The sequence below is a fragment of the Fringilla coelebs genome, assembly GCF_963513975.1.
Source record: "Fringilla coelebs genome assembly, chromosome: 16".
NCBI classification, from domain to species: domain Eukaryota; kingdom Metazoa; phylum Chordata; class Aves; order Passeriformes; family Fringillidae; genus Fringilla; species Fringilla coelebs.
In genome coordinates this window covers 14,214,923-14,240,980 of record NC_140042.1, presented here as the reverse complement: position 1 = coordinate 14,240,980, position 26,058 = coordinate 14,214,923, and the positions used below count along the sequence as shown (strand labels likewise).

General features: G+C 58.2%; 1 protein-coding gene across 6 annotated transcripts; it reads left to right on the top strand.

Moving 5' to 3' along the window:
* Positions 1 to 1,094: 1,094 nt before the first annotated feature.
* SRL (sarcalumenin) lies at positions 1,095 to 25,753 on the top strand (the record flags this gene model as incomplete). 6 transcript variants are annotated; one of them, XR_014616562.1, is made up of 9 exons in its annotated part: positions 1,146 to 1,206; positions 8,845 to 9,834; positions 11,404 to 11,502; positions 12,395 to 12,490; positions 15,726 to 15,761; positions 20,395 to 20,511; positions 21,226 to 21,459; positions 22,116 to 24,533; positions 24,648 to 25,753. XR_014616562.1 is itself a non-coding variant. In XM_084216808.1 (8 exons), the coding sequence occupies 8 exons, from the start codon at positions 1,146 to 1,148 to the stop codon at positions 22,925 to 22,927; spliced, it is 2,442 nt and encodes an 813-aa protein (XP_084072934.1). In that variant the 3' UTR covers positions 22,928 to 25,753. The 6 variants fall into 6 exon arrangements, 5 of the variants coding, with proteins under 5 accessions (XP_084072936.1, XP_084072937.1, XP_084072934.1 ...); XM_084216808.1 differs by having other exon boundaries at positions 11,407 to 11,502; positions 22,116 to 25,753; XM_084216807.1 differs by having other exon boundaries at positions 22,116 to 25,753.
* Positions 25,754 to 26,058: the final 305 nt, after the last annotated feature.

Sequence of the window (26,058 nt, the reverse complement as noted above, 5' to 3'; positions counted from 1 at the left end):
CGGGGCTCAGCTTGGTGCTGAGGTGGAGGTGGGGAACATCTGGGCTGGTTTTAATGAGGCCACACAGCTGAGGGGGAACTGGGGTCAGACTTTCTCAGGGATGGGGGTATCCTCATGACTTGGGGTGGGGGCACTCATCTCTCTCCATGTTTTTTTGAGGGGAGGCACCCCTCTTTTACCACGGAGCACCCACCTCTCAGCATCCTCCCATAGCTATGGGTCCCTCCCACGGCCATCCATGGTGTCCAGCCAAGGGCTGGCTCCTGCCTGCTCTGAGCCATCACCCCCTGCTCCACACCACTGCCCCCTTCCCACCTCCCCATCTCAGGTTCAGGGGCTTCTCCTGCTCCCACTCTTGGTGAGCTGTTGTTTGCCACCTTCCCTGAGAAAAAGCTGGGTCACAGCCCCCCCAGAATGGCTCCTGCACTGAGGGAGCCCAAGGGTCACTCTGCCATGGCCAGGCTTTGGGGACAGCACTGGGAGGCTGTTCTGTATGAGAACAGTGCTGGTGACATTGTGCCCTGTGCCACGCTGCCTGTGCAGTGCAGGGACAGTGGGGACACCATCAGGGTGGCAGGAGCACGGCCTGTCTCCTTTGGGGTGTATGGCATTGCCTGGAGTTGGTGACCTGTGGTGGCTGGAGGGGACATTGAACTGGCCCAGGACGCGATGCTTGGGGACAGCCACCTTCGGGGACAGATGAGGACACTGCAGTACGGTGATCCTCAGCTCTCCCTGTCCACAGACCCCTGCTCCTGCCCAAAAAGAGCTGAGGAAGCCCAAGGAGCCCCACTACCCCACACAAGCAGGATTCTGGATGGGGACAGTCCAGAGGAACCCTGCAGGGATTTATTCGAATAAAGGGAGAGAGGCACCCCCTTCTCTCGCTGGGATGGGGCTGTGACCCTGCACGAGCAGCGCCAGCCCAGGGTCCCCCCGCCCGGAGGTGCCCCGTGCCCTCGCATCCCTGACAGGAGCCATTCCCGGCGCTGTGTCCCATCTCTGTCCCCATGCCCAGGGCCCCTGGGAGCGGAAGAGCGGCGGCGGCAGCATCTGTGCGGGCAGCTGCCGGCCCTGCCTGCCCTGCCCCGCGCCGCCCCGTATAAATAGAGGCAGCGAGCGGCAGGGAGCTCCTGGCAGCCACCATGAAGGGCCTCAACCTGCTCTGCTGCTGCGTGGCCTCGCTGCTGCTCCTCGGCACCGCAGGTACGGCCACACGCCGGGCTGGGGCTCCCGGGGCACCGCGGGGGGCTGGGGGTGCTGGCAGGGCTATGGGATCCCCACGGGGCTGGGGGTGCCCTTGGGGCTGTGGGGACTCTGCGGGACTGTGGGTGCCTCTGGTGCCCGGGCTTTTGGGGCCCCCGCGGGGCTGTGGGTGCCCTTGGGACTGTGGCAACCCCACGGGGCTGGCAGGTCCCCGTGGGGCTGGGGGTCCCCACGGAGCTGGGGGTCTCCATGGGGCTGCAGGTGCCTGTGGGGCTGTGGGTTCCTACAGGGCTGTGGGAACCCCAAGGGGCTGTGGGATCCCTGTAGGGCTGCAGGTGCCCATGGGGCCGTGGATGTTCGGGGGCAGTAGGTGCCTATGGGGCTGTGGGTACATAGAGGGGGTGCCTGTGGGGCCAGGGATGCCTGTGGGGCTCTGAGCACCTCTGGGACTCTGGGTGCCTGTAGGCTGCAGATACCTGTGCGTCTGCGGGTGTCTGTGGGGGTCCCGCACGGTTGCAGATAGAATTGTGGGTGCCTGTGGGACTGAGAGAGGCTCTGGGGCGCCCAGGGAGCCCAGCCCGGGAGCAGGACAGGGTGGCCGGGGCACAGCGGTCCCGGCTCCCCAGAAACTTTTCCAAGGCTGCAGAGCCACCCCAAAATGCGCAGGGAAACGTGTCGGGGGGCTGTGGACAGGAGGGGATGGCGGGAGGCGCAGATTGGGGTGCCTGTTACAGAGTCACGCTGGGGCCGTGCTGCGCTGACATGCCTTGCGGCAGTGTCACCTGTGGCTGCCGTGGTGGCTTGATTTTGGACGGTGAGGGGGGGGTGCCAGGGCGCTGGGGATCTCTGAGGACCCCGGATCCCCTTTCCCGGGCTGCGCCATCCCCGCTTCTCACCGCGCTGCTGCCCGGCCGGGTGTCCCCGGGGCGGCGCGGCATCGCTGGTACCCTTGCTTGCCCTTGAGTTAATTTGGGCTGGTTCTCTGCCTGGCCGGGCTCCGGCGGCCGCGCAGCCGGGAGCGGGGCGGCTAAGAATGGAAACAGCCGTGTAAGGGGACACTGCCCCGGCAGCCCCCCCGGCCGCCGCCCCCCCGCCCCGCGCCGCCGCGGCCCCGCGCGGGCACCCGCAGCTGCCGCCTGCCAGCGCCCGGCACCCCCGGCCCCGCCGAGTTTTGGCCTTTTAAGGGCATCTTGGGCCATTCTCGGGAATGAATGGGTTTGGGGGCCGGCGACACACAGCCACAGAGGTGGGGTCACCTCCACGGGGCTGCGGGTGCAGTCTGTGCGGGGCGGTTGGGAAGGTGTTCTGCGGGCATGGCCCGTGGCTGGTGCCGCTCCCAGCGGGGCTGGTGGCCTTGTGGGACATCAGAAGCTTGTCTCCATGGTGGATGACCACCAGCCCACGTCTTGGTTTGGCAGAGGCTGGCACGGCACAGCACCGGGATCCTCCATCCCAGAGGAGGCTCTGGGCCAGGAGAAACATGGGGGTCCGGCAGCCCCAGGACCAGCTCTGAAGGGTCCCCCAAGTTTATTGAAGGTTTATTGAGGGTCACCTGTTTATAGAGGGTCATGTATTTTCACCCCAGTACTGTAGGTTTCCAAAACAGCTCTAAGCGGTGGCGCGTCTCCTGCCCGTGCTTCTGCTCCTCAGAGAGCAGTGGGATTTGCAGGATGAGTTTTGCTTTTCCTTTGGCACCAAGCTGAACTCTCAGACCCGGCTCCTTTGGGGTGTAGGAAGTGTCTTTTTCCATTTTTGGGACAACTTTTCCCATTCAACCCTGTTGGTGCCTGTGGGGATCCCACGGGGCTGTGGGACTGCAGGTGCCCATGGGAAGAGAAGGGATGGAAGTCCAGTGGAGAACCAGGGGCTTCGTTGGAACATCATGGCAAGGTGTGGTCCCTTGGATTTAGTGGCACCTGGGGCTGCCAAGACCCTGCCACCATTCCCAGAGGCTGGGGGTGGGTGTTGCCCTGTGCCTGTGTTCTTACAGCCCCCACTGAGGCAGCTCATTGCACACATGGCTGGGGCTGGCAAAGCTCCCCAGGGTTGCCAGGAGCCTGGCAGGAGCAGCACCCACCGTGGGACTGGGCAGTGGCTCATGGTGAGGGCACTCACCCAGTACTCCACCTGCTCCTGCCCAGGGAACACACTCACACCTCAGACAGAGCCCAGTCATCCCTTCCAGGCTGGGTGACCCCTGTGGCCACCAGCAATGGGTACAGGGATGCTGGCAGGGCAGTGCCCAGACACTTTGCCTGGTCATCCCTTGGCTCTGCAGCCATCATGGATTTGAGTGGGAGGGCAATTCCAGGCTGTGCCATCACCGCCTCCAAGCTGAGAGAGGACTTGGGGAAAGCTCTGGCACAGTGGTGTCCTCTTGCAAGGCACTACAGGGCAGGCACAGAACCCTCCTGGTGACAGCAGAGGGGTCTGTGCCAGCCTCAGCTTCTGGGAGTTCTCATCCTACCTCATCCTGGAAGGTGTCACCTCAGGGTGAGCTCCAGCATCACGTTCTCATGGCATCCTGGGGTGTTCTCCATCACCTTGGAATGTGTCACTTTAGGGTGGGCTCCACCTCCCAAGCCAGATCTTGGGAGCAGGACTGTGACACCTTGTGTGACCTCAGGGCCCTGGGCACAGCAGCCATGGGGACACCCCACCCTGACCATCCCAGGCCAATGGCCCCCACAGTAATCACCCTCCCCAGAGGTGGGGACCTCTGTGTCCCGGTGACACCTCTCTGGACTTGTTCCACCGTCCAGCACCAGCGCAGCCATGGGCAGCACTGCCATTGCATGTGTGTGAGACAAGGGGCTTGGGGTGCCTTGGGTGTGTTGGGTGCTTGTGCCACCTACATCCCTGTCACACCCCTGGTGCCTCACCCCAAGGAGACCCTGGTCCCTGTGGGTGCCCCATCTTACTGCCAAGGTGTTGGCTGAGCAAAGCAAGGCAGATGCTGGGCAGGTTGGATCTGCTGTGACACCCTCTCCATCTGCCATCCTTGTCCCAGTGTGTAGGTGTCATTCAGCAGGGCAGGAAGGCCAGGAGACCTCGCTTGTGCATGGTCCTGGTGGCACAGAGGTACCAGCAGGTCTCTGTGGGCTGGCACCAGGCTGGGAGGGCTGTGCCATGCCCAAGGACAACACTCTTGCCATGTTCCACTGTGTCCCACTCGCCAGGCTGGTGAAATCCCAGCCTGGCCACTGGGTCAGGGTGACCAGATTGCTTCTGGAATTGCCTGTTCCCTGAGCTCTGCAGGAATAGCAGCAGCCCGGGGCTGTGCAGGGCTCCACGGAGCTATTTCCAGCTCACAGGGACATTTCCCTTGTTAGTGCCTGCTGGAGGGAGCCGGGAGCTCCTGTGCTGGTGGGGCTGCAGGGGGGCAGGGGGGGCTCTGGACAGGCACCCCGAGCCAGGATGGGGTGCTGGCAGTGGCAGCATGGCCCTGGTGCCAGCTGGGTACCCTTGGGGTCACACAGCCCTGGGTACACTGTGGAAAAGGGCTCGGAGCTGTGTGGCCCTGTCCATGTGCTGGTGTCACACCCAGGGCTGGGCCCCCCCACTCAGCACGGCCAGGCAGGGTCTGCCCCCACATTCCCGTGGGTTTGAGGATCTTGTGGGAACATCAGGCATTAGAATCCAGGCTGGCAAGTCCAAGGGGTGACCGGGTGACCAGGAATGCTTGGGATGACCCAAGGAGGGATGGGGAGCCAGGAAGTCTGGCCCTGAATGGACAGAGGATGTCCCTCAGGGGACATCCCTGGGGTGGGTTGGTGAAGCCTCCCATGGCTGGAGGCCAGGGGACAGCAACAGTGAGACTTTTTGGACACCCTTCCTCTGGAAGAAGGAGCTCTTCCAGCCCCAGCCATGCCACAGCAGGTCCCTTGGGTCCCCCAGCATTCCCCCAAGCTGCAAGGGACACCGCAGGTGGATGTTCCTCGATGTACAGTGGGACATCTGCCTGGGCCAAAATACCTGACGCTTCCTGGCCCTCTGCTCACTGATGGACCCAGATCTCCTCAGCCAGGAAGGAGCAGGTGCTTCATCTCCCACCTTCCTCATCTTTGTGTCTTCTGCAAGTCAGGGTTCAGGGTCCCTTACAGACCTTAGGGATGGGGAGACAGTGAAAGAAACACCCTGCATCAGTGATTCCCTGTTTTAATCTCTATTCAGAAAGCGCCAATCCTGGTTTTAACCCATTTGGTAGCCACTGGGGATGTTTCTTTACCATATATTAATAAAAATATTGTATGGTTCTATCCAACCATTTATAGAAATCAAATCACTTCATAACTTTTTAAACTAAACTTATCTTCTGTACAAATGAGGTCAATTTAGTTTGACACAACTGTTTTCTAGGCCTCCCTCTGCATTGAAAACCAGGAATATGCTGGACTTTTGGGATCATGAAGCTTCTGGGATGTGATGATGTGTCTGGGCATCCTGGGTTTTGTGGTGCACAAAGGTCTGGAGAGCCAATCCCATCCTCAGCCCCATCCTTGTGCTTGTGTCCTCTGGGCTGCCTGAACCCTCGTGGGACACCTCCCTCTGAAGGTGCTGGCCCAGCTGAGCTCCAAGTGGAGCTGGGCTCCCCCTGCTCTGAGTGCTGGGCTGGCAGGGCCTCAAACTGGGGGAGCCCTGGGGGATGGCCCTGAGCGAGGGCCATGGGGTCCACAGAGCCTGCAAGGAAGGGACATCACCCCCAAAAGGGGTCTCACAGGAAAGGTGGGGGTCTGCAGCAGGTCCAGGAAAATCCAGGAACTCCCTGACAGCTTCTTTGTGTTCAGTCTGTTTCCATGAGGTTTTAAAGGGCTTTGCCAGAATAAAGGCAGGGTTGGGTATTTGGGATATGAGGTCCCACCAGGACCCCCCTGGGAGGACACTGGGAGCACAGGACTTGCAGGAGCCAGTGGATAAAACCCCCAGGGAAGCAGGGATCGGGATCTGGGCAGGGGAAGGGGGCGTGTGAAAAGCCATCCCCGCAGCCCTGCCATCGCCGGCCCCACGCTCACGGCTCCGATTTCTGCTGGAGGGGGAGAGTGTCCCTCCAGGGCCACCTGTGCCCATCTGTCCCTTCTCACCGCCCTCCTGGAGGACCCGTTTCGCCGTCAGGTCGTTGCTGTTCCGTTCGTGCCCGTGCCGGGATGCAGGGGACCCCGCGATGTTCAGCCATGCCTCTCCTTCCCGCACAGGCTGTTCTGGGTGCAAACCCGCCACGGCATCCCGTGGCACCCAGAACCGCTCCGCAGGGTCTCCATCCCCGCTGTCACCACCTGAAAATGTGTCCCCTGGCAGCTCATAAAAGTCCCAGCAGGAGAAAGGGGTGGCAGGGGCAATTCAAGCCGGGCACTCGCAGGGAGGTCAAGTCCCCGAGGGGAAAAGGGCGAGGTCTCCTCTCCGATGCCACCCATCTGCTTGGCACAATGCAAGGTGTGAACACGGGGAGCCCCGGTGTCACTTTACACCGTGGCTGTCCCCTCCCGGAGCCCACGGGGGCCCCCAGGTGCGGACGTCACCCTTGGCTGGCAGCGGGCGAGGGGCCGGGGCGGCGGCCGCGGGGGCGGGGGCTTCGCGGGGCTGCTCCTCCCGGTGCCCCGTACAGTTGCCGTGCCGTATTTTTAGCCTCCGGAGGGTGTTAAGCCCGTAACCTTCGGCCCATTTTGCACTCATCGGCCCGCCATGTGCAGGTCAGCACAATTCACCGTGGATCGGGCGACCATGTAGGGGAAACAGGGAGAAGGAGGTGGAGAGGGGACAGGGACTTTATGTCAAACCTTGAAGGTCACAGGAAATAAAGCCCGTGAGCAGCACGGAGGCAGGGACATCCCCATCTGAGCCCTGGGGGATATTTCCCTTTTTCCTCGAGGGATGGCTCGTGGCGGGCACTGGCGTTGCTGCTGTGCCAGGCCGTGGTGGGTGATGGCCCCTCTGGGTCAGAGGGGGCACACAGAGCCCCGAGGACTCTCAGGGTCTCCTCTGCCTGGTCCTGCCCTCCTCCTCTGCTTTGATCCTCACTCCTCTCCCAGCTCTCCAGGTCACCAGCTATTTTGAGGCCAAACTGAGAATATCCCAGTTCCCATCAGCTGAGGGAACCCTCTAATGACTCAGGCTGGTTCCCAGGCCACCAGGGCCAGGCAGGGCCATGTTTGCCCCAGCCACTCAGGGCTTTGCAGGTCAAATACAGATATTTCCATTCAAGAGGCTCCTGCAGGGTCCCAGGGGTCTTGCAGGAAGGTGACCTGAAGGACCAGGGTGGAAGGGAGGGGCGTGGGGGTTGCCCACAGCTATCTCCCTCCATCTGGGAGCTGAGCTGGGCGCCTGGAGGCACCTGTGAGCTGTGTGCCAGCAGAGGACAGGGAGGTCAGCGAGGCCAGAGCAAGGGTGACCTGGGCAGGGTGAGGGGCTGTGGCAGCGGCTGCAGCTCTGCTGTGTCAGGGAACCAGCAGCCACCAGCAATGAGGGCAGGCTGGGGGCAGGTTGTCCTTCCCAGTGCCCGCTGCTGGCATGGCACGAGCCTCCCAATGCGACCTGATCCCAGCTCACAGCCCCACCAGCCCCAGTGCCATGGAGATAAAACCACACCCTGGCATCCCCAGGGCAAACTGGGCTGAGGGGTCTGGGGCTGGCCCCACACTGAGCCCAGCCCAGCTCCTCCTGTGCTTGGCCACCACAGGCCCTGTGGCCAAGCCCAGTGAGCTCCAGCTTTGCCGAGGTCCTGCTGGACACAGTCCTGTGGCTCCTGCATGGACACGGAGCAGGAGCCAGAGCACAGGACTGGCAGTGCCCCTCTCCTCCTGCAGCCTGGATGGAGGTGGCCTTTTTTCCTGCTTGGCTCCTGCTTGCCAGCTGGAGTACAAAGGAATTACTTTCCTCTGAAACGCTCCCCTGGCATGAGACGTTTGGGGGGATTATTTAGACTAGCAGCAACTGTTTGTAACAGAGACAGTATAGCCGTGATCTTTTATTTTTGGCACCCGCTGACCGATGTTAAATTGCAGTTGGAGCCTATGGAAAATACGGATGGATTCTCCTGGGCCACAGAACACACTCATTGTGTCCCCAGCAGCAGCACGGCGTGGCACATGCTTTCCTAGTGAAGGGACACTTACAATAAATAGCTCCCCAGCCCCGTGGCCAGGGTTAGGCCCTGCCTGAAGGCAGGACCCCATACTGGGCAGCCCCTCATGCCAGGAAGCCCCTTCTTCCTCCTCCTCCCCCTCACTTCACCATGCACCTTGGTTGGTGTGACGCTCTCTCGAGTCAGGGCTGGGGAAGGACCCTTTTAACCTGCCAAGTGCCCACAGCCCCTCAAAATTTGCCATTTTTACTCCTTTCCCCATCTTTAGGGCAGCTTTGCCACCTTCCTGCAGTGCTTTGGGGCGGGCAGCAGCCCCAGTGCCAGGCAGCCAGGGCTGGTGGAGCCATAGAGCCCCTGCCAGCTCCGCTTTGTCCCCACAAACATCTTTGCACCCAACTTCTTGCGACAGGGACAGAAAATTGAGCTGGAGCTGGAGAAGGCTTAGGGAAGAGTTTAAACCTCTTGGTAGCAGCCACACCTTGTCCCTCAGGGCCCTGGCAGGCGCCCCGGTGGCCGTGGCCAGCGTGGGTGGGACTGACCGAGCTGTTCTCATCGTTTAGAGCCGCGCGCCCCCGGCACGGGCCATGGGGACGGTGCTGCCCAGAGCCCCCCGCCCGGCACGGAGCCCCGGCTGCAGGAGAAGGCAGACGATGGCAGCCCTGAGGAGGAGCAAGACAGTGGCACTGCCAATGACTCCTTGCCTGGTGTCACCGAGGAGGGACACGGAGAGGGGGAGAAAGAGCCGGCGGGTGGCCTGAGGAGGGGCCTGGGGCAAGGGGACAGCCAGACAGAGGAGAGCAGCAAGGAGCAGGGCCAGGAAGAACAGAGCTCAGGGGAGGAATCCGTGGCAGGTCATCATGGAGGGAACCATGGGCCTGGCACACAAGATGACATCCATGCCCAGGAGGATGAGGAGCCTGGCACAGAGAGAGGAGGCTCTGAGGAGGGAGGGCAGCCAGGGGAAGAGCAAACAGAGGAGCCGAGAGCAGCATCTGCTTCTGAGGAAGAGGAGGAAAGGGATGAGCAGAGCTCAGAGGAAGATGACGAGCAAGGAGAGTCTGAGGAAGGTGAACATGGGGAGTCTGAGGTAGATGGAGGCAAGGAAGAGTCTGAAGAGGGAGAGTCTAAGGAGGAGAAAGAGTCTGACGAAGATGGTGACAAGCCAGAGAATGAATCTGGAGAGAATGACAAGGAAGCAGGCGGTATTTCCAACAAAAAGAATCACAGGAAACCAGCAGCTGCTGGCACAGGAGAAGCCAGGGATGGCCCTGCCAGCTGCCATCATCCACCCTGTGGGGATGCAGCAGAAGACCCACCAGCAGCAGTGGAAAACCCACCAATGGTGGAAGATCCACCAGCCAAAGAAGACCCACCAGTAAGAGAAGACCCACCAACAGCAGAGGAGGACCCTCCAGCAGCAGCAGACCTCCCTGCAGTGGCAGAAAATCCCCCAGCAGCAGCAGACCCCCCTGCAGACAAGACCCCACTGGCAGGAACAGAGGTCCCCAGCACCACCCCAGCTGCAGCCGAGACCCAGCACAGCCAGATAGGTTGGAGTCTTTTCTTGTGGGTGTGCTGTAGCAGCAGGAGTGACCTCCCATCAACCTGGCGGAGCTGAGCTTGGCACATTAAACCTGACCTAGTGCATGGCCCTCTCCTAACGCTTCTGCTTCCCCGCCCGCCCTAACAGCGCTCGGCCGTGGGCAGCGAGGCCGCAGCAGGATGTCCGTCAGACGGGCACTCGTCACAGGGGTGCCAACACTGACTGATGCTCCCCTCTCTCCACTCCAAGTCCATGATTTCTCCTCAGGCATGTGGACATGGATAAAATATTTAACCTCCAGGCCCCTTTCAGCACTCGCAGACCTCTTAAAGACTCTTTATCCACCACCCGCAGAGTCCTCCGGGCCCTCCGCTTGTGCAGGGGCAGGATGCTCCTACGATGGTGGGGCTCCCAGGATGGTGGGGCTCCTCTCCACCAGTTCTTGGCTCGTAGGGAAGGTGTGAAGAACTAATACAGGCCAATGAGCTGCTGAGGCACCAGCCCTGCTCAATCAGTGAAAGGCTAACTAGGGGAAAGGGACACCCCCCACCACGATTTCCTAGAAATATTTGTGGACTTTGGCCCACAGGCTGGGCTGTGACCTTTGGACCCAGATTAGTATTTTTGTTGTTTTCATCTGTAATGTCCCAGCTCAAAAAGCCTCCCATTTTACCCAAAAGACAAACCCAGTTTGGTCTCTGTGTCTTCACTTGGCAAGTCAAAAGGTCTTCCTCAGCCCAACACTCAGTAGATGCTCAACACACAGGGCTTAGTGGTGCCCTGCTTGATCCTGCTGTCCCCAGACCCCTGCTGAAGTCCAACCCAGCTTCCCATACCAAAAAGCTCTTGGAAGCTCCTGGTGTGCCAGCACCTCCATGGCAAGGACACCTCTGTCTCCCTGTTTTGGGGACAGTGGGGCATCTTCCCCAGTGGAGGCAGCTGCCTCATGCTCCCCACGCCTGGCACGGAGCCATGAGGGACAGGGCGCTGTGCAGAGGGCAGGGGAACATGGAGACAGAGGTGGGAGAACTGGGAGGGAACAGGCTCACAGGCAAAGGTGGGCCAGGCTGGCTTTCCCCCAAGAGCCAGAGGCAGCCTCAGCCTGAGACCCCACGTCTCCAGCTGACCGTGCAGGTCTCTGGGGGAGTGGGCAGCCAGAGAGGCGGCAGCACACAGCCTGCAGCCGAGGCTGAGCCCGCGGAGCCGCAGCTGCCGGGGGAAGCACCAGAGCCCCGCTGGGCAGCAGCTGCCGCGTGCGCTCGTGCTACATCCCAGCCCCGGGAGCCCCTTCCAGGCACATCCTTTGCATTCCCCACGAGCAGCCAGCCCCTCCTCGGAGCCAAGCAGTTGCCCATGACGCTTCCCCCAGCAGCCACAGCCCTGGCAGCCTCCAGGAGCCTGTGCTAAAGGGAAAGCACGTGGCATGCCAAGGTTGACAGCGCTGCCGTGGGCATGGCGTGCCCGCAGGCTCGGGGTGTGTGTGCTCCCCGTGCCCTCTTCCTGGCAGTCGCTTGTGTGAGCTCCCGTGTGGGTTCCCCCCTCCAGCAGTAACAAGTCTCCTTGTTTTCTGCTCCAGAAGAGGTTGAAGATGCCAGCGAGCCGACCAAGCGTGACCGGTCCCACTTGGAGAACACCCTGAAGCTCAATGAGGAAAAACCTGCCGATGATGTCTCAGGTGAGGAGGCCATGCATGCCCTGCACTAAGACCATGGACAGGATTTTCCTTCTCTTGTGTTTTGATTTTAACCTTGCTTCTTGCCAGTCTAGTAATGCCAGATCTTCAATAAGAGCCCTTTGGCTGCTCTTGGGTTAACATGTTTTAGGTATTTTAAGGACACCACCGAGGGCATACAAGAATTAGGAGGGTATAGAGGCTGGAAGATGCAGACAGTGAATCAGGCACATCCCTGCTCAAAGGAACCTGGAGCAACTTGTAAGAAAGGGTTGGGGTTTTTATTCCAGTTATATACTGGGTATTGCTACTCTAAGGTTTGCTTCTGCTGGCCCCGCTGGCAGTTTGGGCTGGAAAGGCAGTGATAAGAGATACTGTGGAAAAAGCTCCTCCTCTTTTCTAACAAGCAGCTCAGGGGCCATGCCAGGGGGCCCTGGCACCATGGTGGAGGGCGTTTTGGGATTGTGGGTGTTGAGTGCTAAACAGTACTTAAGAAGGGTGCTCTTCCTATCAGCTGCTGGGAGCAGATGGGGACAGTGCCCAGTGGGAAACATTAGCAGGGGAGAAGCATCAAAATCCTAGAACAGTTGGGTTGGGAGAGATGGTGAAAACCATCTCATCCCACTCCTCTGCCATGAGCAGGACATTTTCCATAGACCAGGTTGCTCCAAGTCCCGTCCAACCTGGCCTTGGACACTTCCAGGGATTTAGGGGCAGCCACAACTTCTTTGGGCAAAATGTGGCTGGGATCAGTTTGACCAAGATTTCAGCTGTAAGCCAAGTCCCTTGATCCATGGCTGGGCCACCCTCAGGACCTGCAGGGAATGGCCCCAGGAGGGTCTCACCCAGCCTGGTGGGGCTTGCCTCTCACCTGCCCACATGCTTTTCCCCCCAGGAGTATTGCAGCGGCTGAGGAAGATCTACCACTCCTCCATCAAGCCCCTGGAACACTCCTACAGATACAACGAGCTGAGGCAGCACGAGATCACAGGTAATGCCACGGGCACTGGGGTCTCCAGCACCAGCAGGTCCTTGGGATGCAGATAACAGCATACAGAACAGATCATGGGCAGCCTTGGATAGTGTGTCCTCTTTTGCAGCTTCCCAGAGAGTCCATGAACATTTAGAGGCCATGCCCTAGTGAACCCAGCAGCAGGAATTCCTGCCTCTGCCTCAGCCCATCTGCTGTCAGGGCCATCTGTGTGGGCTGAGCACTGAGCCCTGCCTGCCTCGGGTCTCCCACCTGCTCAACATCAATGCCCTGTACCCCTGCCAAGCAGAGATCATGGCCCAATGAAACAGGCTTGGCAAGGAAGCTCAGGACCTCTCAAGGCTGGGGATGAGCTTCCTGGGGGTGGCAGGAGCTGGCATCCTTCCTGCTGGGTACAGGACACAGCCATGTGGGCAGGGTATTCCTCAAGCTCCACAGCCTTCACTCATCCTGAGAGCTGGAGTTTCCAGGCCTTGGCAATCTCAGACACAATGGATGGGGTGAGCAGGTCCCTGTGGCCCCTGGCATGGCGTGGGCAGAGCCAGGTCACACATGTGTCCCCCCAGAAGAGGAAAGTACAGCCCTGTCCCAAGATGCTCACAAGATACAGGAAGTTCTTGTGACCCAAGAAACACAAGCAGCCTCATTTTCCAAGCACAGATGGTTCAAATCCAAGTCTGACTTCCTTGTTCACTGCAGTAATTCTCCTCTGAGCATCTATTCAAGCACAGGAGCCAGGGCCAGATGTCTCTGGAGTATCCAGGGACTGCTGGAGTCTCTGCTGCCAGTGACCCCAGACTTCGTGCCCATGTCACCCTCCTGCCAAGGCCCTGAAGTTGTCCTCCTTGTCCTACAGCTCTGCCTGCCTCCCCAGGTGTCCAGACCCACACTCCTGGAGCCATGCCCTCCCTTCTGTTGAGGCAGGACTGGGATACACCCTCCCCACAGATCTTTCTTTTACAGCTGGCCTTGCTCCACCAGCACACAGGCCCCACACTCAGCGGGGGCACATCCCTATAGAGCAGAACTCTGGCTTTCCAGGCATCCCTCCTGCTTTCCAGGCATTCCTCCTGCACCTCCTAAGTCTGGGTCAGACATTCTCTAAGCAGGCTTGGACATCTCCCTACCCAGCCAGGCCATCTCCAGTGTAGAGCCAGTGGGGAACAGAGGGAAGTTACCCTGTGGGAGGGTAATTGAGGTTCACAACATGTCCTGATTGTCACCCCATGGCTGCTGGCCTGTCCCCTGGCAACACCCCAACTTCCTCTCCAAGCTGCTCTGGTGTTTGGTGTTTGATGTTTGATGTCAACTCGGGACACGGTTCAGGAGGATGTTTGGGGTTAAAGGGGCAGCTGGTGGGCTCTAACCCCCACTTTGCTGTTCACAGCCAGAGGATGCAGCCCCCAGCTGCAATTTCCAGCCCTCTGGATGTCCTACCCTACCCTTAATCCACCCCATGCCCAAGCAGCCACCTCCCTGCTCCCTTTTTGTGAGGAAACGAAGTGTTTCCTCCCAAAGTGTTCCCCAGGCTCCTGCTGGCTTTCTCAGCTCCTGAGGAAACAACCATTCACCCTGGTGTTTTCCCAGCCTCTCTCAAACCCAGCTCCTGAGCAGGACTCACCTCAGACAGCAGGTCATGGTGTTCCTCCTGGCCTCACCTCAACACTCCATGGTCGGTTCCACCTCACTGTGAGGCACAGCCACCCCTCAGGCTGACAGTCCCCAGGTCAGGTCCCAGCACACCCCACTGTGTCCTACAGGGCACCCTCACAGTGCTGTGACCCTGGAGCTGGTGACCCACAGCCCCCTCCTGGCCCCCAGGGAAGGGCACAGGGATGCTGCACTCCTCCAGTCCTTGTCTCAGCTGTGAGACATCCTGGCCATGCTCCCCTCCAGAAAATTTTTACGGACACCAAACTTCTTGAATGATCTCTGACAGGCCAGCCATACCCTGGCACGCACAACCCTATCTGGAAACCTACAGCTCAGCAGTTTGCCTTTCATACCCACAGATCCAGCTTTCCCCAGTCCCTCATTAGCAGTGTAATCAGAGAAACCTGCACATTAGTTACAGGGTTGGCCCAGGGAACTCTCTCGACCTTGGAGGGCAGGTGAGGACACAGTGGAGCTCAGGGAGCCTTCTCAACACTTCCCCTGCACGGTGCCCGTGTCCTGAGCGGGTTCATTCCATCAGTGCTGTCCCTGCAGGCTGGGAGGTGCTCCCAGCTCCCCCCTGTGCCCCCTCTCCGTGGTGGGGGGAGGCTGGAGGGCGCAGAGCTGCCGGCTCAGCTGGCTGGGAGCAGCAGGACAGCTGGGGGAGCTTTGGGGCAGGCCTGTCATGGAATATGTGTGACCTTTGGAGGTGTAAACCAATATAGAGGGGTGCCGTGGCAAGCACCCTGGCCCCTCCATTACGTGGCAGCCTTCCATTTTGTCTCCCTTCCCATCAGCTCCTTTCACTGCAGTGTAATCCAAAGAGCTCCTCTGCTCCCCACAACATGTGAAAACTCCCATGGAGTCCTGTGGGAGCTGTGGCTGTCACCATCAATTCTGACTTGTCAGGGTGCATCTCAGAAAGCTCCCACACACCCTCTGCTTAAGCCTGGCAGATGCCATTTCCTTCTCCCTGCCTGCCACCCTCCCGCCTCTCTGCTCTGCCATCCCACGTGGATGCAGACATGCTCTGGCTGGGTCCAACTCTGCTTGGAGGGACTATCCCTAGCTGAGGGTGAGGGATTCTCCCAGTCCAGCCATGGAAAGCTTGCTGTGAGGTCACACCAGGTTGTGGTGCATGCTGGTGACCCTAATTACTGATGTATGCTAATTAGCAAGTGTCCCTGTGTAGGGAATGACCTCTCAGGTGCCATCACCAGCCACAGGGGCTGGGTCCAGGTGACCCTGTCACTGGGGTTGTCAGGACACTTGCTGGGTTGGTGGCTGTCTAACCCTGGCTTGTTGGGCTCTGTGTGCTCGGTGGGTGATGCCAGGGAAGGCAACAACCCCGCAGAGCAGGGCTTGGGATGCAGAGCACCCCGAGCCACATCCCCACCCTGCAGGGCAGACAGGGTTTCAGTGCTTGTCCTGGGAGCTGCAGGTTGCTCCCAGGCTGTAACTCCCTGTCCCCTGCTGGGAATGTGGCCATCGGTTCCCTCCTTGTCCTGGACGTTCCCGGGCTGTCGCATCCCTCCTCGGACTCACGGTTCCTTTTCTCTCTCCCCGTGTCCCTCGCTAACAGCTTACCCCGGACGCACCCTGGGCTCCTCGGCCACAGGTTGGTATCGCCGCCTGCTCCCTGCATGCTGCCGGCACTGCCTCTGCTCTGCGCTGCCCCGCGGCTTCCCCGGGCTCCTGGCGCAATGCAGGCACCGAGCAGGGCCGGTACCCGCTGCCCACCGGGACAGTGTCCCCAGCCCTTCCAGAGCCCGCACTTGTCCCAGCCTGACTGTGTGTCCTGACAGCGCCCTTCCCTCCAACCCTCACCTCGCCTAGGCTCTGACACATTTCCCTTTTGGTTTAAGACTGAGAAGCAGCATATTCCTCTGGCCAGGGTTCAAAGATGTTGTTGGTAGTCCTGTGAGAGGGAGATGGAGGGCTCAGTCTGGAGAAAGGGAAGCTCAGGAGGGACCTTCTCACCTTCTCACTTTCAACTCCCTGACAAGAGGGCAGAGCCAGGGAGGTGCCAGGCCCACTCCCAGGGAACAAGGGACATGACAAGAAGAAATGGCCTCAAGTTTCACCTGAGGAAGCCTAGAAATATTGGGAAAATTTCTTCAGAGAAGGGCTGTCAGGCCCTGGCACAGCTGCCCAGGGCAGTGGTAGAGTCCCTAACCCCGGGGGGATTTAAAAGCCCTCTGGATATGGCACTTGGGTACGTGAGTTAATGGTGGCCTTGGCAGTGCTGCAGGAACATTTAGAATTGGTCATCTTAGAAGGCTTTTCCAACCTAAAGTATTCCATGATTGTATGTGTTGGACCTTTAGGTGGATCCCACCCGCAGCACGAACTGGAGGAGCCCAGATGATAGCTCGTCCTATAGAGGGGATCTATTCCCACCCTTCACCCTCCTACATGAGAAACTTTCCTGAATGTCCCCCCCTGATCCCACGGCAGCTGTCCCAGTAACACGGGCTGGCCCCTGCCCAGCAGCCTCAGCCCCCTCAGAAGCCCGAGCTGGCTCCTCTCCCTGCCTATCCTGCTCAGGGTGTGCTGCCAGGTCCCCCAGGAGGATCAGGAGATGGGAGACAGTCCAAGAAATGCCAACACCCAGCCCTTCTCCTGGGCCTGGTGCTTAGCCACGGGAGCAATGTTCCTGCAGGGAAATCCCATCTTGTATCCCTCCTGTCCTTCCCCACGGCCACGCTGCCAGACCAGGCTCCTTTGGGCACGGCCACAGCCGAGCCCTGCCAGTGCCTGGAGAGCCCCTGGCTCCTGCCGTGCCAGCATGCCAGCAGTGGAGAGGGCTGGGGCTATTTATAGCATATTCCGATAGCTGCCTTATCTCATCTCGGGTTCAGGCGCTCGCACACGTGCTGCCAGGGTGGGCACAGGCTGGGGGGCACACGGGGGAGGCACAGGCTGGCTCAGCCACGTGGGCTGGTCCCTCTGGCTGTGGGCACACGTGTTGTCAGGATCCTCATGGATTTGGAAGCTTTGGGAGCAAGGGGTGCCCTCCATGGGTTGCTGGATCCATGCCATGGGCACACGGCCGATGGTGTTTGTGGCACAGAGGTGGGACAGAAGTGTTGGTGATGCTGGGAGTGTCCCCAGGTATTCCAGCCCTCCTGGGTGGCTTGAGGACAAAGAAGAGCTTGCTGCCTGTGGCTCAGTTGGAAGGAGAGGAAGGAGGTTTTGCTAGGTCCTCTGCTTTGCTCAGCATGCTCAGGACAGACTTGCACTTGGGGGAGAGGCTACACCAGGCACATCTGTTGGGCTTGAGGACAAGGGGAGACAGGGCCCTGTCCAGGCTTAATCATAGACTTATGGAATGATTTGGGTTGGAAAGGACCTTAAAGTAAAGCCCATCCAGTTCCACCCTCTGCCACGGAAAGGGACACCTTCCACTAATCCCAGGCTGCTCCAAGACCCATCCAACTTGGCCTTGGATACTTCAAGGGATGGGGCAGATACAGCTTCTCTGGTCTACCTGAGCCAGGACCTCCCTACCCTCACAGGGAAGAATTTCCACAGCTTCTCCAAGCAACCTGAGCCAGGGCCTCCCCACCCTCACAGGGAAGAATTTCTTCCTAAGTCCCATCAAACCCTGCCCTTTCTCACTGTGAGGCCACTTCCCTGTCCCTTCTCACTCCTGACCCTCATCCAAAGTCTCTCTCCAGCTCTCTTGGCTCTCCTTTAGTCACTGAAAGGGGCTCTAAGTTCTCCCCAGAGCTGTCTCTTCTCCACCCCAGAGCAGCAGTGCTTCCAACCAAGGGCAGCCTGGCACTGCCACACGGCAAAACCTCACAGAAAGCCACTGCTCTAGAAAAGAAAACTACTTGGAGAGCCAAACTGCTCCTATGCCCAGAGCTGAGCAGCCCAAGCAGACCCAAGCTCTGCGGAGGGATGAGCTTGAGGCTCGTCGGAGCTTGAGCTGAGAGCGAGCAGCCACAGGGTGGCTGGAGAGAGCCGCTGTGATGGAGCTGCCGCCATCCCCGCCCGGCCGGCAGCGAGCCCCGGCTCCTTTCCGCTGTCCGGGCCACGGAGCTGACCCGAACTGCTGCAGACAGACACGGCACGGGGACATAGCAGGGACAGATGCCAGGCCAGCACCCTCCCGGGTGGGAGATGCTCCCTCTCTCCCGTCCTCTGGGCAAGCAGCAGGGAATTCATACTCGGCCTCACATCCTCGTAGCTCCTGCACTTCCTGCAGAGTTGCAAGTGCTGGGCACTGCCCACACAGCCCGTGGGGGGCACAGAGCTGCTCGCGGGGCTGTGGGTGACCAGGCAGGGGGGATGCCCACGTCGCTGCCCACCTTGGCTCCGTGGAGCAGAGAGGGGGATGTGCAGCAGAGCCGGAGCTCACAAGTGCCCACATTCACAGTCACACCTGGCCAGGGATGTGTTATGAAAGAGCACACAGGGACCCACCCCAAACCTCTGGCACAACATCACAGGGATAATGGTAATAATAACAACCATCCTAACCTAATTAAAGCTGGCAAGAGAGCAGAGCAGCGGCGACAGAGCGGCAGAGGAATGATTAATAATGAGAGTCCAAGGTTTCAACACTTGTTTTGGTCCCATGTGAGAAGACAAGGCTGGATTCCTGCAGCTGCCAGGCAGGGAGTAGGGTGCAGGAAGAGCCATGCATCCCCTGCTTCAGAGGTGCTGTCCTGCTTTGTGAAGGAGGGCTTAGCTGTATGGATGCAGCAGGGCCTCATGGAGAGATGTCCCCAGCCCATTCCCTTCCCCAGAGGTGACACAGCGAGGCTGTGATGGGCAGATACAGCAGGAGCAGGTTGGAATGCTCTCCCCAGTGCCTGTTCCCATGGCCAGGTGGGTTCAGTGTGAAGCTGCCACGCAGTGCCCTCCAGCACCCTTGGGGCAGGAGCTCAGCACCATGGGGGCTTTGTGGTTTCCCCCACCTTGGAGATGGATCCCTGGCCTGCTGGAATGCTGCTGGCTCCTGCACAGGTGGCAGCCATGGAGCACCAGGGGCTCTCAACTACCTCATGGAAAATAATTCTGCCTTAGGCACGTGGTTGAAGAGAAGGTGCTGAGGGCAGCACAGCTTGCCCAGGGCATCTCCTTGCCTTGGGCCATGGGGGAAGGCTCTGCTCCAGCTGAGATAGCAGCTCCCAGCTCCTCTGGTGTCATCCACCCCCTGGCTGAACTCCTGCTAGCAACAACGGGATGGACCCTCTCCCACCCTGAGCGTAGGATGGGTTTGGTTTTCACCAATGGGAACTCACCCATTTTACTTCCATTCTTGTCCTGTTTATTCTTGTCCTGCTTCAGACTCACAGGCTCCCGTGTCTCCTGGGCACAGCTTGAGGGCTGGCTTAGGCCCTGGGCTCCTCTGGCTCCACTGGCTGCCCTCCTGGGGTCCTGGGGGCTGGGGGATTGAGCAGTGTGGGCACAAGCTGATTGCATGAGTCCTGTTTGAGCAGGGATTGCTCCTGGGGGCGCTGGCTGCGTGTGTCTAGAGACCTCTGTGCTCCTGGACTGATGGCATGGCACGGGGACAGGTCACCATCCTCATGGAGAAAACTGTGACTTGAAGAATGCAGGATGGGGACTACAGTTCACTCTCCTTTTGCCTTTCCCCAAGCCCAAAGTGGGGCTGTTTGACCTCCCCACATCCAGCTGGAGCCTCACACCCAGCTGACACCCAGGCAGCGACCTCCTGCTCGGCCGGAGGGTCGGGAGGCACGGCCCAGGGCTAGGTCCCTGCGAGGGCATGGCGGAAAGGCTTGCAGGCAGCTGGCTCGAGGCTCGCACCGCGCTTACCAAGCCCTGCGCCGCAGCGCTGCTCCCGAACCCACGGCAGCTCCCTGCGCACGGGGCCCGGCATGGCCTCCTCCTCCTCGGCATGGCCCGTGCTTTGCGGCGGCTGCCTTCAAACAACACCCCCAGCCCGCAGCCAGCCCCAGACTCACACGGCTAAACCAGAAACAAACCGAGACAAGGCTTAAAAGACCTTCCAGTCCTCCGTAGTCTAAGAAGGGCTAAACCTCGGAGGTCAGGCAGCGAGGTGGGCTCTGCCGCAGAGCACGGGGCCGTCCCGCTCCCGCAGCCGGCGGGGCGCTGCCTTGGCTGGCGAATGGCTGGTGGCCCCAAGGGCGGCTGTTTCCCCGGCAGCAGCACCGCGCCGCTCAGATGGGATGCTCGTTACAGCCGGGAGTTAATCGCACGGCGGCGACGGCTATTGTTCCTTCACTTCCTCTTGTTATTTCCCCTCTCCGCAGATGGGGAGATCACTTCCAAGCCTATGGTGCTATTCCTGGGACCGTGGAGCGTCGGCAAATCCTCCATGATAAACTACCTCCTGGGGCTGGACAACACTCCCTACCAGCTCTACACAGGTACCACGCTCACTGCTTTGCCTAGGGGGTGCCGACACCTGCATTTCCACATCCCTGCAGTCAGCAATTCCCGGCCGTGTGTCTTCAATCCCTCCTTACAGCCGGGAGGTTGGGATATGCTCCATGACACCTGGCTGTGGTGCCATGTGAAGGGAGAGGTTCCCCATCACAGTCTGTCCATCCTTGCAAGCATAGAGGAGAGCATCTCTCCCACAAAATCCTCATCCTAAAGCACAAGGGCTCATAGCTCCCAACCCCAATCCATGAGCAGCAGTCATGTCAAAAGGGCAGTTCACCTTTCTCTTCTCCCCATCCCTCCTCACATGCAGCCAGTTCATTCACCCTTCCAGGAGAAATGCCATTCCCCTTCCTTCCTCCCTGCTCCCACAGACATCATCTCACAGCTAAGGGCAAATGTCCATGGTCAGATCAGTGCTGTGGTAATGAGGGCTCCCAGGAGATGGTTCTCCAAGACACCTTGTGCAGTCAGGCCACTTCCAGACAAATCAGTCCCCACAGAAAACAACCCCATGACATCCTCCCAAGAAGATAAGCAGGAAATTTTTGGGCAGGAATTTCATGCTGCTTGCCTTGTCCCTGCATCCCTTGAGAAGCACACAATGCTCTCAATGCTCCTGGTCTTAGTCCAGCCCTGTTGTGTCCATAGCCTGGCGTGGATTTCATGCCTCTGCTGCTCCTCTCATTGCTGTGCAGGGGCAGAACCCACCACCTCCGAGTTCACTGTCATCATGCACGGCCCCAAGCTGAAGACCATCGAGGGCATCGTGATGGCTGCTGACAGTGCCCGCTCCTTCTCACCCCTGGAGAAGTTTGGGCAGAACTTCTTGGAGAAGCTGATAGGCATTGAGGTCCCCCACAAACTGCTGGAGCGAGTCACCTTCGTGGACACGCCAGGCATTATTGAAAACCGCAAGCAGCAAGAAAGAGGTAGGGGTTCACTGGGTTCATCTAAGGCACCCCAGAAAAGATGCTGTGATGATCTGAGGTGACAAAGGTGGCTGAGGCACAATGGAGTCCTGACACAGCACAGGCTGCCCAGGACAGTGGTGGAGTCACCATCCCTTGGTGGGATTTAAAAGATGTGCGGATGTGGCACTTGAGGACATGGTTTACTGGTGGCCATAGCAGTGCTGGGGGAATGGTTAGACTCAATGATCTTGAACTCATAAGATGTGTGGATGGGGCACTTGGGGACATGGTTTACTGGTGGCCATAGCAGTGCTGGGGGAATGGTTGGACTCAATCTTCCCAACCATAATAATTCTCTGATCCTGCGATCCAGTATCTGCTCACAGGAACATCAGGAACCCATGGTCAGCAGCAGAGAGGAGGAGGGTCTGGAGATAAGGATGAGAGAGAGAGGCAGTCACAGGCTCAGACACCCATGGGTGGCTTTTCGTGCCAAGAAGCTCCAAAGTGTTTTTAACAAGTGAGAAAGAGGTTCTAGGCTACAGGGGAAGTCCACTGTGCCTCACAACCCATGCAACCAAATGGGGGCTGAGGCACAGCAGGCTCACAGTTTATCAATCCCCTTGATGAAGGGTCTCATCCTGCATTGGATTTCCCTGTTTCCTCTCCTCAAGGTTACCCATTCAACGATGTGTGCCAGTGGTTCATCGACAGAGCCGATCTCATCTTTGTTGTCTTCGACCCCACGAAGCTGGATGTGGGCTTGGAGCTGGAGATGCTGTTTCGTCAGCTGAAGGGCCGCGAGTCTCAGATCCGAATCATCCTGAACAAAGCTGACAGCCTGGCTACCCAGGAGCTGATGAGAGTTTACGGTGCCTTGTTCTGGAGCCTGGCTCCTCTCATCAACGTCACAGAGCCGCCCAGGGTGTACGTTAGCTCCTTCTGGCCCCATGACTACCACCCAGAAACCCACAGAGACCTGTTCCTCAAAGAAGAGATATCGCTCCTGGAAGATCTCAACCAGGTGATTGAGAACAGGATGGAAAACAAGATTGCTTTCATCCGCCAGCACGCCATCCGGGTGCGCATCCACGCCCTGCTGGTCGATCGCTATCTACAGACCTACAAGGACAAAATGACCTTCTTTAGCGATGGAGAACTGGTGTTCAGGGACATTGTGGAAGATCCTGACAGGTTCTTTATCTTTAAATCCATTCTGGCAAAGACCAATGTCAGCAAATTTGACCTCCCCAACCGTGAGGCTTACAAGGACTTCTTTGGCATCAATCCCATCACCAGTTTTAAGCTGCTATCTCAGCAGTGTTCCTACATGGGAGGGTGTTTCCTAGAGAAGATCGAGAAGGCCATCACCCGCGAGCTTCCCGATCTCTTGGGAAGCATCGGCTTGGGGAAGAAGCCCAATGTCCTCTCCTGCGACGTCACTGGCTGTGGCGAAACCCCAAAGAATCGCTACAGGAAACCCTAAGGTGATCCACAACCCAACTGTCCACGTGTTCCTACTGATGAATGAGCTTATGTCTTATCTGTCCAAGAAGCCGTGGTTTGTTAACCCTTTGAGTGCCGCGCTGGCAAAGGCTACCATACAATGAGGACTTTGAGTCATTGACATCGATGGCAGGGGAAGATGGGTGGGCATAAGGAAGAGAATAAAAACTGTGAATTCCTGACATTTTATCTTTGTTCTTTTGAGTAGAAGGCAATGTTTAAGCTGTAAGTATGAGCAATGCATGGGCAGGACTGCAGCTGCTTTTCCACTGGTGCCAAGAGTGTATGAAGAGGAATTTCAACCTCTGCATCCCCAAAGCCATGAGGGAATGAGAACAAGGGCACAGCTTGAGAACACAGGGGAGAGCACTGACACACTAACCCAGGCATCACCAGGAGCACTGGTCAAGGAAAGAGAGGCCATGTCCCAGCTGTTGTTTTCAGGCCCAAACCTGCTACAAATCTCAGCAAATACTGACCTTGCTTTTATTTCTGAGACCTCTAAGTCACCTGGTGAGTTCTGTTTTCACTTGACAGCTCCGTTGATCTTCTGCAGCCTTCATGTGGGTGTTTGACTTAAGAAGGAGCATTTGCAGGGACGTTTGTAGTTCCAAGCATGCAGTTGTGACGGGATTTGCAAGTCCATGGCAAAGGAAGAAATGGGGTGGAAAGGAGCAGCCACCATCACTGGCTGACCTGTGCTGGAGGAGGAAGGACAGCACCCCAAACCAGATAGTTCCACAAGGAGATGTGAGCAGGGCTTCCTTCCCTGGACCAGCACAGAAGAAGGCACTTCATGCCTATGTGTGTCAGTAACCTCAAAACACATGCTAGCAAGTCTTGTCTTTGGACCAGCAGGGCTCCAAGGGTGAGGGTTTGGCAGTTTGCCTTTGTTCAAGTCCATGTTGCTCTTTTCTCAGTCAGCCCTCCGTGGTTTTGTGCTCTGTGGAGGGAGGCAGGAAGGGGGGGTCATTAGCTGTGAAGTTAAAAAGGTCACATCCCTTTTGCATACCTGCTGATCTGTCCTCCCCAGGACAGTCCAGGCAGGTTTCTGGGGCTTGCTTTCCAAACTCCTCCCTTTTTAGCCATTTGTTGGCTCATCTCTGAGCATCGGTGCTCAGTCCTGAAGGAGAATCGCTTTGGAAGCACCCAAGAAGGGTGAAGTTCCCCATGGACAGCTGACCTTCAAACTTGGCCCTCATGGACAGCATTGCTGTCTGCCAAGCTGAGCCCAAACCAACCAGGTGATAGATGTCATCCTGGATGGCAAACCGGCACCTTCAAGCCCACCAAGAACCTGCTGAAAGTCCTTCCTCCTGCCAAACACCCACAGCAAGCACTGCTCTCCAGGAAACCTCTGGAGAAAAGGGACAGAAGCAAGAGGACATGGAGATGCTGGCTAAAGCAAGAAAAAGGCAAAAGGAATGAAAGAGGGAAAGAGAAAGCTGGGAATGGAAGGCTGCGTTGTGATGAGGAGGGTGTGAAGGGCATCTCCACATGTGCAACAGAAAGTGAGCTATGGCAGGAGGCCTGGGAGAGCTCCATGTCCCCCAGGCACTGCAATGAAGAGGCCCCCTTGAGTCCAGGTGAGTTTGAGGGGATGCTGCTGCAGGGACTTGAATGTTCCTGGCCTCTGCTTCAAGGTAGGACTTGACACTTGAACTAATGAAGCTGAGACCGAAACCTACGTCCAAGCACAGGGCAGGACGTGGTTCAGGAAGAGGGATTTTGCCTGCAGTGCAGAGGGAGCAGAGGTGCAAGGGAAGGCAAGCAGTGTCAGAGAGAGCAGCAGCCAGAGCACTGTGAAGAGAAGGGATGTGCTTGTGAGTACTGTGAGGTCTCAAACCTGCCCCAGTGCTGCTGCCCCTCCACTGTCGTTCCTTCTTTCTTGTCCATGATCCTGTTGCTCATCAGTTTTCCTCTCCATCTGTCGTTCACTCTCCTCTGTTGGACTGGTCTGCATGGTTTTTTAAGAGCTAATGTAATAGAATCACCAACAGAAACTGGCTGATGTTGTCACTGTTCTTGCTATCACACTGTGTGTCATTGTCACAGAAAGCAAAGGCCTTTAAACATTTCTGTTTGCAAGCACTGTATTGCACCATCTCTTTCCTAGTTCCTCTGTCACCCTAAAGCCCATGGGGTACCCAGGGAAAGGCCCCCCTGCCCCACAAGAAGTACTGAACTTGAAGGCACTGAAGTGCTCTTAGGCCACTCCCATCGTTCTCCCCACCCTTTCTCTGGTTTCCTTTTATCTTGCTTTATTTTCCAGCCCTCATCGCCTCCTCTCCTCCCTTCCTCTTCCCTGCAGCACCTGCACGCCCTGTGCAAAGCCTTGGTGCCTGTGTGCTGGATGGGACTACCCCAGGACAGCCAAAACCCTTTCCCCCCCCAATCTGGTTCTTTTGGGTTCTCATTGCAAAGCCATGCCATTGGTGGTCTGTTCCCTGTGACACACTGACCCAGCTCCGTGCTGCCTCAGGGAGATGCCACCACTGAGATGCCTCCTCTCCCATGGATCCAGGTGGCTGTGAGTCCCAAGAGGATTCAGTTCCCAGCCCAGTTCTCACTGAGCTTTCTCAGGAGACTTCTGGGAATCTGGGAGTGGAAAAATGGGGAGCAGGGAGACATTTTAATTCTGCTGAGAAACCCAAACCCCCTCAGAATTTGGGGGAGTTGAACATCTTGCCTAAGAGCTTCATGGGAGGGAGGGAGCTGGGACACAGGCCCTGTAGATGCCCGTGATCATGTGCATTGGGATAAAACTGTCAGCTTGAACATCAGCCTGTCTAATAAAACCTGGTATTTTCCAAACACACTCCCTGGAGATGCTTGTTTTGTTTCTCCTCCTGGTGTGGAAGAGAGCACTGGGACTGGGGTGGCTGAGGGGGTGCAGCTGCAGGGAGCAAGGCAGGAACTCCCATCTCCTTCCCTGCACCCCAGCTTTGGCCTCTGTCCCTTGCACAGGACCTGCCAGCCATGCCTGAGTCATTTGGCTGCTTTTCCAACCTGTCTCCTTGTGCCATACAGGCAAAGCAAACCCCAACTTTGTGCCTCAGGGCAGTGTGATCCTCCCTGGTGAGGCAGATCCCACCTGCCTCAGCATATGCT